This window comes from Pelodiscus sinensis, chromosome 10, assembly GCF_049634645.1.
Source record: "Pelodiscus sinensis isolate JC-2024 chromosome 10, ASM4963464v1, whole genome shotgun sequence".
Lineage (NCBI taxonomy): Eukaryota > Metazoa > Chordata > Testudines > Trionychidae > Pelodiscus > Pelodiscus sinensis.
In genome coordinates, this window is record NC_134720.1 from 42,264,934 (window position 1) to 42,277,988 (window position 13,055).

Below are 13,055 nucleotides of genomic sequence, written 5' to 3' on the forward strand. Positions count from 1 at the left end.
CTGCAATTCAAATGTAGTAGGAGTTGGGCGTCCGGGGTGGGGTAGGTTCCATACTCCGCATGAGCCGGGAATGAGCAAGCCTGTCTCAGTCCTGGCTTGGGCTGGGTCCAGGACCTACTCCCACTGCAGCTCTGCAGTTTAAATGTACTAAGAGCCGGCTTCCGGCTCACGCTGCTCTTAGCACATTCAAACTGCAGATCCGCAGTGGGATAGTCCCCAGAGCAGTTATAAAATGGAGGCCCACAGATAGGGCCTCTCCAGCAGCACCAGCCCCCCTGCACCAGCTCCTGCTTCTCTCCCCTTGCTGCCTCTGATATGGAGGCAGCAAGGGGGAGCAGGGAACGTGAATAGACAACTCAGCTATCTGATAAGCCTAAGCTTATCAGGTAGTCAACTACTCACTTACATCCCTAAAGGAGAAAGATAATTCTGTTTCCTGGCGGATTTCAGTATTTTCAAATTAGTAGTTTAATTCTGTTAAGCCCCAAAATCTCTGTACAACCCCAAAATTTCGTAATTCTCTGCAAAAGGGAAAGCCACAGCTCAGAGACCATGTGCATGGATGGCTGCCTTGAAGCTCCAGTCTCTGAAAATCCTGTTGTAAAACTACCCACCCTCCCCTTCAAGGTAGTTCACCTGACTGACTGACCCCAAGCTGTGGCTCTTGTAAACCCAGGTTTTTCAGCTGGTGAGCTGGCAGGGGAAAAAAAAGGCAGGTTTCCAAAGCTGTTTTGTTTCTAGAAATTGAACCATTTCTGTGGACTGTTTCAGTTTTGAAAAATTGGCAAATTCCGAAGACAGTCTGTTTGTCATAGGTTTTTTTCCCTTGACCGGCTCTAATGATAGGATCCCCTGACTTTTCCAGAGTTTTTTCCTCTTTCTTTCCTCTGTCAGACAAATAACTCAGGAAACCCATTCTAGAGAGGCATGTCAATCTTACCCTTTGCAGAGCTGTTTCTGGGTTGGAGCTTGTAACAATATGCTACTTCTGAGGCCTCACTCTGACCAGCTGAGATTATGTTCCTCACTCACTTCATGAATCCATTGGTAATTTTGCCAGAAGTCCGGCTGCTCATCTTTTTTTTTTTTTCCAAAAATAAGAGTAGGATCTTCCCCCACTCAGCCACATGATGCAACAACTGTTGGGGGAAATAGACTGTTTCACTTGATATGTGGGATTATAAAGGAGTTCTTTGTTAATTTTTAAAGAGCCCATTATTGGTGTAGTGCTATTGAAGGAATGTATAATCTGAGTCTCTAAAGTAAATTAACAGAGACAGTTTTAGTGGAGGCCTGATTTATCAGGCTAGAAACAAATCTGTTTACATCATGATGCCTACCTGTTGGCCACTGGAAGACATTTCTTGAAATGGAAGGTTGGAATTTGTAGCCTAATTATATCAAGCTACAATTCTTTGGAGAGACTAGAAAAATGAAAACAACATTTTTTTTCTCAGCCAGCATTTATTCCTCAGTTTTTAATATTAACTGTCCGTTTATATACCAATTTAGTGTAATCCTCTTAAATTATAAGCAAAATGAGGTCTAATTTCTTTTTTAAATGATGGAATTATTTTTATCTGCTCCAGTTATTTAAAACAGGACATATACATTGATAAGGTCTCAGCTAAGCTATTTGCATAAGCATTTAACCAACTTCTGTGGCACTGTGCTCAAGTGGAGTCCTGTGTGTGCAGATACAAAATTTGTATTTGCCTCTCTATTCGAAAAATGAGCCACAGATATCTGCTTTGACAATCACAGATGCCTGCAGATATAAAGTGGATATCCACAAATTTGCAGGATTCTAGATACTAAATGTGTATCCACATCCATATTTGTAAAAATGAGCTGTGGATATCCACATCTGCATCAACAGATGCAGATACCCAGCATATAAAACATATATCCATGGGATTGCAGGGCTCTCCTCATAGCCTTAAGGTTAGCCATGTGCTTCCATGCTATGCTGAATCAGGGGTTAAGTGATGTATTTATAATACTTTGTAAAAACGAGATGGACTTTAGGTTGATATTGTCAGTTCATTTCATGTGCTGTATAATTTATGTTTAAGTGAGAGCTGATTTTTGCCATTATGTTTAGAAAGTGTCTTTTTGGTAAATGTGGAGAAACAGTTAAATTACTTTGTTGTTTTTTTAAATATAGAGACTACTGTATTGTGGTATCAAAGCTTTTTGTTAATAGTCTCCTTTGTTTCTCCTTTTCCACAGCTTTCTCTGTTAGAAGAGGCAGGGTTTGGAGGTGTTCTTCTTTATGTTGATCCTTGCGATTTACCAAAGACTAAAAATCTTAGTGATAAGGCGTTCATGGTTTCCCTAAACAATGGAGGAGACCCATCAACACCAGGCTATCCCAGTATTGGTAAGTACCATTTTAGGTGTGTCTGGTTAGTGGCATTTTAAAATGTATTGTAAACTAAGAGACTTACCTGGTGTTGGCCAGGTCCTTCAGGATAGGGGACTGGAGGTGTGGAGGGTGGAGGACTTGGTGCAGAGCCTTGTGGATGTGGGATGGTGCAGGAGGCTGGGGGCAGGAGGGAGTGAGAGAGTGAGGGTTGGGGGCTGAGGAGGTCTCATGGCTGGGGGGGTACCATCCAGCATGGGCATTTTCTCTGCCCTCACTTTCCCCCTCCCAGCCACCAGATGCGTCTTCTCTCACCCCAGCCCCCTCCCCCTGGCCATCAGGAATCTTTTTTTCCCCCTCAGTCCCCCCTCCTGGCCACCAGGGGCCTTTCTCCCCCCAACCCCCCACAAGCTCCCACCCCTGGTGCTGCAGCCAAGGGCCAGGAGGCAGGGAAAGGTCTGGGGTAGTAGTGCTACTTACTCAGTGTGCTGTCAGGCAAAATGGCAGAACCCCAGACCTGCTGCCCACCCCTTTGGAGCTATAGCTGTGCCCAGTGGGGACACTGCAGGATAGCTTTCTCCTGCAGGCACTCTGGCTCCAGTGGCCTCTCTTATATTGCATCCCTCTGAACAACATCCCCTCCCTTTGCATGCTATGGAAAACAGTCCCTTTCCTAGTTCTGGCACAACCAACCCTGACCTTGCTTTAAGTTAGGAGAAGAGGGAACTGCCTACCAATTTGGTAGCCCTAGCTCTAATCATTTAGGAGGAGTTCTTGAACAAACAGAGTAGCACACAGACAGACAGACATATTCTAAAATATATTATACATGAATTGAAACAAGAATGCCAGTCTTAGTCCCAGGCATAAGACATGAATAAAAGGGCTTTGTACACAGAAATAATAAGTTTGAAAGGATAGAATCCACTCTTATAACCAGTGTTCCCTCTAAGATTTGCCAACCATGAGCGAAGTGAGTTTTGGCTTGTGCACCAATATTGAGGTCATGTGTGCTGGTTTGGGTGTGTGCACTGCGGCACCCAATTTATTAACACACACAGATGTTTCCAGCCGCTGGAGCAGAACCCGCCCTCCCTGGGCCATGCGGCATGTCCCGTTTCCAGCTGCCAGACCAGACCTCCCCTCCTACCCGCCAGCCATGCGGCATGTCCCGTTCCCGGCCACCAGAGTAGACAACCCGCAGCCATCATGCGACAGGTCCCAGTCCCATCTACCAGCACAGACCCCATCCCCCCACACTGGCCATGTTGCATGTCCCGTTCCTTGCCCCAGCTGTCAGAACAGGTCCGCCCCCCGCCACATGGCCACAGCAGGTCCCAACCCGCTGCCCCAGTGGGTCCCTCACCACACCATCTCAACCAGCCCCACTGCATGAGTGCTGTTGTGCGGATCTCCAGAGGAGGTGGGCAAGGGAAGAATTCTTTGGGCATAGCTGCGCAGGCATGCACCTTAGCAGAACTATGATTATAACCTAGATGTGGGGTATTGTGTTCTGCAGCTTGTATCCAAATGCTACTGCAGACTCTTGCTAGGAGTAGCTGGATTACCTGCCTCCTTATGCTGTCTTGTGTCAGTAAGTTCACATTTCACTATTTACCCATGTAGAGTGCAGCTGTGGAACAATTCTCTTCACAGCTGAGTGGTTTGTGTGCAATTGGACTCTCCAGGATCTGTCCCCACTAATGAAGCAATTTTCACTATGTGCTGGGTCTTTGTGCTCCCATGTTGTGGATGATGGGAGCATTTGGCGATAGCTACAAGTGCAGTGTAATCAGAAAAGGTTATAGCAATGATGTCGTGTACAGTCTTTGCCAATAACACTTTAATAAGATATATGTTCTACCTGCCTGATTTTGATTCTACCAGAGCAGACTTGGTCTTTTCAGTTAATGAACTTCTGCTTTGTTAAATGATAGGAGGGCAAACACGTTTTTTTACAATATGAAATAAAAAATGTTAATTAAACATAAATGTTAGTGTGCCAACAATGATTTTGAAAATAATTTCCACCTGAAGCATACCAGAGTATATGTTCTATTTAAAATCCTTGTTATAGCAGTTTACTGAACATGTGTTCTTCTATCTTTTTGGCTTTACAACATCCTGTAATATCTAGCTATAGGGGGAAAGTATTAAGAAACACGCTGTGAATCTGTGACAAGGCTTCATCAAGAATATTTGGTCCAGTTACTAACACAGACATCTATAAGCTGCCTCGAATTGGCACTAAATCAACTGAGGCAATGCTGAGATGTTTCATGACTAGAATAGCAGAAAATAGAAATATTGGCCTACCTGTCAGAGAAGAGTAGCTACTCACATCATGTAATGTCTTGACCAGCTCGATGGGAAAGGAATTGCATGTTTTCTGTGCCACACTATCTGACCTAGAACAGTTGTGGGAACTAGACAAGTAAATGTAGAACTCTTAGGATATGTGTATACAGTGGCGCTGTTTTGGGATAAGGTCTGTTATCCCGAAATAGCATTCTGCTTATCTTAACAGCATGCTTATTATTTTGAAATACATTTGAAATAATGGGTGTGTTATTCCAGGTTCGTATAAACCTCGTTGCATGAGGATTAAGAAAGATACTGGAATACTGATTTATTTCAAAATTAGCGCGTGTAGACAGCACCAAATTTCAAAATAAGCTACCTAATTTGCATTACTCAAATTGCGTTCATGCTACTGTGTACACATACCCTTAGAGATTTATTCTGAATCATTTCATGGAGCTCTGTGAAGTAATTTGTTTATAAGTCTAAATGACTGCATAACATTCTATTTACCCATCATAAAAAATAAAGTTAATTACAACAGATACAATGACAGTAGGATGCTGTGTCACTGTTTTAAACCTTGTTTACTGTTTTGCTGATAGTTACATTAAATCCTCTTTTGGGTTGTATAGATTCCAAACTCTAGTTTCACAGGGCAATACTTATTGGCACAAGAGAAAAACCTGATAACCTTAGTGGAGGAATAGAGAATTAAGTAGGTAATTGGTTTGTGCTAGAGCCTTCATGTATCTTACACTTGTTTTTAAGACTCTAACCATCATTTATGCGGAGGTGTAGGTCTCCAAATGTCTAAAGTATTTGTGATAATCTGAATGCAATGATGCACTGAAGGAATTCTGGGAACTCTTGGAGTCCTCTTGTTAGAGCTATGCCACCAAGTGTTAGAGCAAGTTGAATGATTTCCCTGTCTCTGTGGTGTTCACACTTCTCCAAAGGCCAATAAATAATGCTGGCCAGGGTTAACTTGTGCCTGCATTGTGTACAAGTCTGTCTGAAAAGCAAATGTTTTACCTTTGTGATATCACGTGGCAGGTATTTAAAAAAAAATATCGGCGGAAAATAATGCAGGATTGTCCCGATTCTTATCCCTCTTTCCTGCAAGCAGAGCACACATCCCTTGGCAAATGGAGTTTATTACAGACTATAGGCAGGGATTTTTGTGGAAGCCCATGCTTAAAATATTGGCAGCACATTATTGTCTAGAGGTTACCATCTGCATTTTATCCATTGCCAAGGGGAGAGTGTAAGCTGTCACCATTACTGTCTCAGGATTAGTGTAATCTGTAACACACATGAGAGAGATCAGAAAAAAATGGTTTTTGGTGAAAACATCAACATTGGGAGAGGAAAAAGAAGATGGGAAATTAAATTTTTTTGTTTGTCACTGAAAATTGACAAATGTTTCAACATGCTTTATCCCATTTTAGAAGGAAACCTGTAGAAATATGAGTGATTTAAAGGTAATCATTGTTGAAGCAAATCTTTGTACTCTACACCCATCAGTGTACTAAATGACATGCATGCAAAGTTAATGATTTTTTCTCCTTATTTTTTTTAAATTTCATTGTGTGTGTAGTTTAGAAAATATTAGCTAAATTTCTATATGAAATACTGGTTTGAAATGGCTAAAAGTAATCATTTGGGCTCGCTTTTAAGCAGAAACTACTCACCAAATTTGCATCATATTTGTGAAAAGTTTTGGTGTCCCAAAAATGTGTTTTCATGAGTTTACTGTTAGTGCAAAAGAAAATACTCCTAGCACTACTCAGAATATTACAGTGGTTATTTTTTTCTTAAGAGCAAAAGTTTCAGGAAATTTTTGACTGGCCCAGGATCCTTTTATTTTTTTTTAAGTCAACCACTATTTTTAATGGGATTTATGTAATTAATAATACTAGACTTCTAGACCCTCAGAAAATTCCAGCTCAAATCCTGCTCTCTTACGAAGATAGAGATGAACTGCAGAGTTTCAGTATGTGGATTAATTTAGAATGTACCACTAACAATATGTAAGTGATGAATGTACCTTATACCTTTAAATGGGACAATCACTTTATCTTCCCATGAAGGGCAATCAGCACATGGCTAGGAGACATCCAAGTACTCCTATACAAGGGCTACTTCTTGTTTGCAACTTTTGAGTCTTTACTAGGTTCTTCACCTCTAATTTGGCTTTGTTAATCTTGGGTCTGCTGCTTCTCTACCACAACAGACATGGGAGAATCCTGTGGGGGCATTGTCAGCCTCTGTCCTTTCTGCCTGGTTTTGATTATCAAGGATTTTCAAGTCTCTTTCTCAAGACTCTTTCTTTGAATCTAGCTTTTGTTGCTCTGGAATTTGAAAGGTTCAGTGTTTGGAACTTGGAGTTAGGAATGGTGTGGGAGTGGGGGCTAAGGAGCCCTACAGTGGAAGAAACATGAGATCTAGGGTGCTAAGAAGGTTCTGGGGGCAGGAGGGAGATCATAGGAAAGCACATTACAAAGAAGATTAAGTTTCCCATCTCTCTTTTTTTTTTTTTTTGCATTTTGACTTTTTGAATGCTGCACTTTCTTCTGCCCAGCTTGCTATGCCAAAGATATGTTTGGTTTTGCTATTGCTGTACTTCAGAGTCATTTCAAACCAAATCTGTCTTCACACAGAAAAATGGCTCAGTAAACGAAGGTACAGACAGAACCTATTTGTCAATCTTAGTATGTAAATAGCAAAGTGCCGTAGCAATGAGCAGTACCTTGTGCCTAAGATAAGGTACTCAGTAATAGAATTCCTATCTATGCAGTGGGAGAATGGAAATTATATTATGAAGAATTCTTCAGAAAGCATGATCGAGACTGCTATCAGTTTTAAATGCTGAAATATAACAGCTCAATTGACTAAAATCCTACTATATTGAGAGGGGCGGCCAGTGTAATGTTCTTTCTAAGAATTTCACACAGAAGTGATAGTACGAAAGAAAATACACAAACTATTCAGAAGCATTCTGTGCTTCAGAACCCTATGTTAGTCATCTGAGCCATTAAAAATGGCGTAGGAGAGAAATGAGTTATAATAAAGCACAAGGCTTTGTAGTATGTGTGCATGCACAGGCGTGAGGCTAGATTGTGATGTGACCTACTCGTAAGCAGAGGTGTAAGGGGAATTAATACCTCTTACATTCTGCTTGGGTGTAGACTGGGATGGATAATAATTTTGACGGGAATTTGGTAAGTGGTCAAGGGCCAAAATTTTCTATAATATTAATGGAGAGGATGTGGGGTCTGGGATTGGAGGTTTGGTGAAGAAAGTAGCCAGGGGTAAGCTATTGGGGTGCAAGAAGGTGTGTGGGGACAGGGAAAGGAATTTGGATGAAGGAGAGGGTTGTGACCTGGGATAGGAGATTGGGGTGCAAGGACAGGAATGGGGGTTGAGTGCAGACAGTATTCTGACCTAGTGAAGGGTGTAGGAGGGGGTGCAGGGGCTGGGAGGGAGTTGTGAAGGACAGGGTACACAGGGTAGGGTTTGTGACCTGGGGCAGGGGTGCAGGAGAAGATGCAGAGGCTTTGGTTTGTGATCTGGGACAAGAGGGATTTCACCTGGTGCAGGGTGTTTGGTGCAGGAGGGAATGCTGTGCTAAGGACAGGCCCTGTCCAAGAATCTCTTGACCTAGGTGGCTCCCGGCCAGGACTCTCAGGCAGGCTCCCTTCCTGCCACGTCCCCACGTGCTGCTTAAAATGACTGGATGCTTGGGCCAGCATGTGCGTGTCTATACTCTGCACGCCATGGAGATACAGGGTCTGCACAAGCACAACGCAGGAAGCTCCCATTGCCCGATATCCAGCCAGTGGGTACTGCAGGCATTGTGCTGGGGGGTGAGGGTAGTATGCAGAATCCACTCCACCCCCAACGGGCACATGCAACACAGAGATGCACACACCTGCCCCAGCAACTGCGGTGTATGAAGGTGCAGCAGCAGGGACGTCCTTAGGATTTATGGGGCCCTACACAGTTCTATTAAACTGGTGCTCATATGTCTGTCAGCAGCCCAAGGGGAGAGGGATGATGATTTTTTAGAAATGTGATTGTATAATCTTCAGCAACACAGTCATGACTTAGTTTTAAAGCAAATTTTAAACAAAGGTCCGGTAGACTAACACTGTAAATTCAGAACCTGACAGTCTATACCTGGAGTTGACAAATGTCTGTTAAATGGTTTCTTTACCACTTGAATGGCTCTTTCACGGATTCAGTGTTCTGCTAATAGATCTAGAAGGCTTTTCACTTTTCAGTTAACTAGATCATCTCCAGAGGAAGCAGAGCTCCAGAACAAGGATAGCAAGAGGCAGATGGGTGAACAGTCAGACCCAGTGGTGCCCCAAATTTTCAAGTGCCCTACACAGCTGCATATTGTGCATATGGTTAAGGATGGCCCTGTGCGGCAGGCAGAGAGCCCACTCAAGGATCCCATTGGGCCACAGGATATCGGTGTCCCAGAGAGTCATTGGGGGCCAAGATCCAAATGTTTGGCAGGCCAGCTTCTATCTGTAGACCGTATTTTGCCCATCCCAGGGCACTCTGGGAGACTTGGCTTTGGGACAGTTTACTTGGCAGGCTGCTGAGAAGCTACAAGCCAGGGCTTCCAAATTGTTGGCTTCCTATCAACACATGAGGTTGGCTGCTAACAAGCCAGGTCGGTCAGCTGACAGGATTATACCATACATAGATCCATCAGAATGGTGCAAATATGGAAGTTAAACTATGTTAGGTATAGAAGGGAGAGAGTTTCACTAATCCTTATCTAGGTGCACAAATGGAAGGGAGATATGAAAGGCCTCTCTCCTCTGTGCTGCGTGTATAAGTAATGGAGAGAATTCTGACCTGAAGCCTTCTAAGGAATTCCCCTGAGATGATCCTTCCCTTTGTATATGTTACACTATATGCAGTTTTCACAATCTAGCCCTCAGGTACATTTTTAAGTGTTACTATTTATTTTACTATTCTGTATCCCAGTGGTATTGCAAAATATTGTTCATTGATTTTAAAAGTTTTGAGATTGTCAGGTACTATGTAAGTGATAAATATTATTCATTATTAACAATAAATCCACTCTGTATTTTTTGCTTGCACAGCTGTTGTCAAAATATACTGAAAGTTACCTTGACTTGCTCTTACCATAACAATAAAAAGCCGTTTACTCAGAAAATTCCTCTTTTCCAACCCACAAGCCATCTTGGTACTATTCGCTGGAGCCTCTTTGTCTTCAGCTATATGTCTACTGTGTAGGAACAGAAGAATGGTCATGCTGGGTAAGACCAATGGTCCATCTGGCCCAATTTCATGTCTTCCTACAGTGGCCAGTACAAGGTGATTCGGGGGAATGAACAAAACATAGCCAATTGTCAAATGATCCATCCTCTATCATCCTAGCTTCAGGCAATCAATGGTTTAGGGATAGCTGGAGGACAGAGTTGCCTCCCTTAACCATCCTGACTGATAGCCATTGATGCACCTATCATCCATTAACTTAATTAAGTTTGTAACATTCTTTTTTGGTTATACTTCTGGTCTTCACAACATCCCCGGCAACAAGTTCCACAGGTTGGTTGATTGTGCGTTCTATAAAGAAATATTTCCTTATGTTTATGTTCAGTGTGCTACCTATTAATTTCATTGGGTAACCTCTAGCTCTTGTGTTATGTAAAGAGGTAATAACACCTCCTTAATCCATTTTTCTATATCATTCATGCTTTTATAGACCTCAGTCATATCCCCTCTTAATCTCTTTTCTAAAATGAATAATCTCAGTCTTCTTAATCTCTCCTCATATGAAAGGCATTCCAGACTTCTAAGCATTTTCATTGGCCTTCTGTGCACTTTTTCCAGTTGTTTTACAGATGAGGTGACCAGAATTATATGCAGTATTCAAGGTATGGGCACATCATGGATTTATATGATGGTGTTATGATTCTTTCTGTCCTATTATCTATGCTTTTCCTAATGGTTCTTAGCATTTGGTTTGCTTTTTAACTGCTGCTGTACATGGAGCAGATGTTTTCAGAGAACTATCCATGGAGTCTCCAAAATCATTCTTACATGTATAATGGGGATTATGTTTTCTGTTCTGCCTTACTTTTCATTTATCAGAAATGAATTTCATCTTCCATTTTGTTGCCCATTCACAAAGTCTTCTCAGATCACTTTGGAACTCTTCACAGTCAGCTTTGGACTTAACAATCTTGAGCAGTTATCTGCTTACATTACTGAGCAGAATTCATTGTTTACTCCTTTTTCCAGATCACTTATGAACAGAGCTCGACAATCTATGTAATCTACTTGCCCGTGCCGAGTAGATTACATCCCGGAAAAGCCAGGTTCGGGCGACCTGCGCATGCGCAAAAGGCCAAACAGAGCAGCTGGCGAGCAGAGCTCGCCTCAGCTCGGGAAGCCCTGCTTATGAATATGTTGATCAGCACTGGACCAACATAGATGTCTAGGGACACCAATATTTATTCCTTGCCATAGTGAAAACTGGCCCTCTGTTTCCTAACTTTTTAACCAGTTGCTGATCATGAGAGGACCTTCTTTCTTATTCCATGTTTCCTTACTTTGCCTCACCAAATGGCCTTCTTAAAGTCCAAGTACAATATATCTCTTGTGGATCATCCTTGTCTGTGTATTTATTGATTCCTTTATTCAAATAATTCTTATAGTTTGGGGAGGGATGATTTTCCTTTACACAACTCATGTTGACTCTTCTCCAACATATCATGTTCATCTGTGTCTGATAATTCTGTTGTTTGGAATAGTTTTAACCAATATGCCTGGTATTGAAGTTAGGCTTACAAGCCTGTAATTGCCAGGATCGCCTCTGGACCTTTTTTTAAAAAATGAGCATAACATTAGCTATCCCCAAGTCATCTGGTACAGACTGATTTAAGTGATTGATTATATACTATGGTTAGTAATTCTGTAATTTTCATATTTGCATTTGTTCAGAACTCTTTGGGTGAAACCAATGATTTGGTCCTGGTGATATATTACTGTTTATAAGTTTGTTCAAAAACTTCTCTACTGACACCTCAATTAGGGATAGTTCCTCAGGTATGTCACATAAAAACAGTGGCTCAAATGTGTGAATCTCCCTCAAGTCCTCTGCAGTGAAGACTCTAATGCAAATAATTCATTTAGCTTTTCCAAAAAAGCCTGGTCTTTCTGGAGTGCGCCTTTTAGCACTTTGATTGTCTAATGCTCCCTCTGATTGTTTGTCCGGGCTTCCTAAACTTACAAAAACAAGCAGCAATTTCTTTTTTTTAAATCTTTTGCTAGTTGCTCTTCAAATTCTTTGTCAGCCTTCCTACTTATGTTGGGGATGTAAAAGTGTTCACATGTAAACAGCTAACCAGGAGCCTGGGCAGGAGCTGGTGTGGGGAGCCAGCTTAACAGCCTCCACCCCATGTGTAAACGTGTAACCACTGAAAAACTTAGTGGTTACACATTTACCAAAATAAACACATTTTACATCCCTAACTTAAATATACTTTTACACTTGACTTGCAAGAGTTTATACTTGTTCCTGTTTTCCACAGTAGGATTTGACTTCCAGTTTTTAAAAAATGTCTTTTTTATCTCTACCTGCTTCTGGTACTCTTTGTAGTAATGGTGATTTTTTTTTGGTCTCTTTACTTTTCATATATATGTTGGGTTGGGTTGGAGTATGTATTTAGTTTTAGTGTGTTGTTTTAAAATAGTTTCTTTTCAGCTTTCAGGCATTTCACTATTGCAACTGCTCCTATTAACTGCCATGTAACTTATTTCCTTGTTTTGTATAGTTCTTATTTTTAAGTTAAATGGTACCTTGGTGATTTTTTGGGGGTATTTTCCACCCTACAAGAATGTTACATTTATTATGTTCACTACTGCTCTCTTGGACCAGATCCTGTTTAGCCACTTAGGACTAAATTAGGAATTGCCTCTCCCCTTGTGGGGTCTAGGACTAGCCACTTCAAGAAGCAGTTATTAATGGTGTCCAGAAACTTTATCTCTGTATCATGTCCTGGAGGTGACATTTACCCAGCTGATATGAGGATAGTGGAAAATCACCCATTATCATTGGATTTTCTAGTTTTGAAGCCTCTTTTATCTCTTTGTGCATTTCACAATCACTATCTTCATCCTTGTCAGGTGGCTGAAAATATCTTCCTACTGCTATAGTCCTTTTTATAGTCAATATATTCAAGCATGGAATTTTTATGTATAGAGATTCTATAGTACAGCTTGATTCATTTAAGAAGTTTACCTTATTTGACTTTGACTTATCTATTTTGCAGTTGGTATTACCATGTCCCAAGTTTCTCTGATGTCTTTTATATCAATATTTTCATTTAAAGCCTGG

General features: G+C 41.5%; 1 protein-coding gene across 16 annotated transcripts in view; it reads left to right on the forward strand.

The window, feature by feature from the left end:
• Positions 1-13,055, forward strand: part of NAALADL2 (N-acetylated alpha-linked acidic dipeptidase like 2) — a 978,641-nt gene that overhangs the window by 614,942 nt on the left and 350,644 nt on the right. For all 16 annotated transcript variants that reach the window (XM_075937998.1, XM_075938000.1, XM_075937987.1 and 13 more), the window contains one exon: positions 2,233-2,383. In XM_075937998.1, coding sequence (XP_075794113.1) covers positions 2,233-2,383 — 151 coding nt within the window. The remainder of the gene's footprint in view (positions 1-2,232; positions 2,384-13,055) is intronic.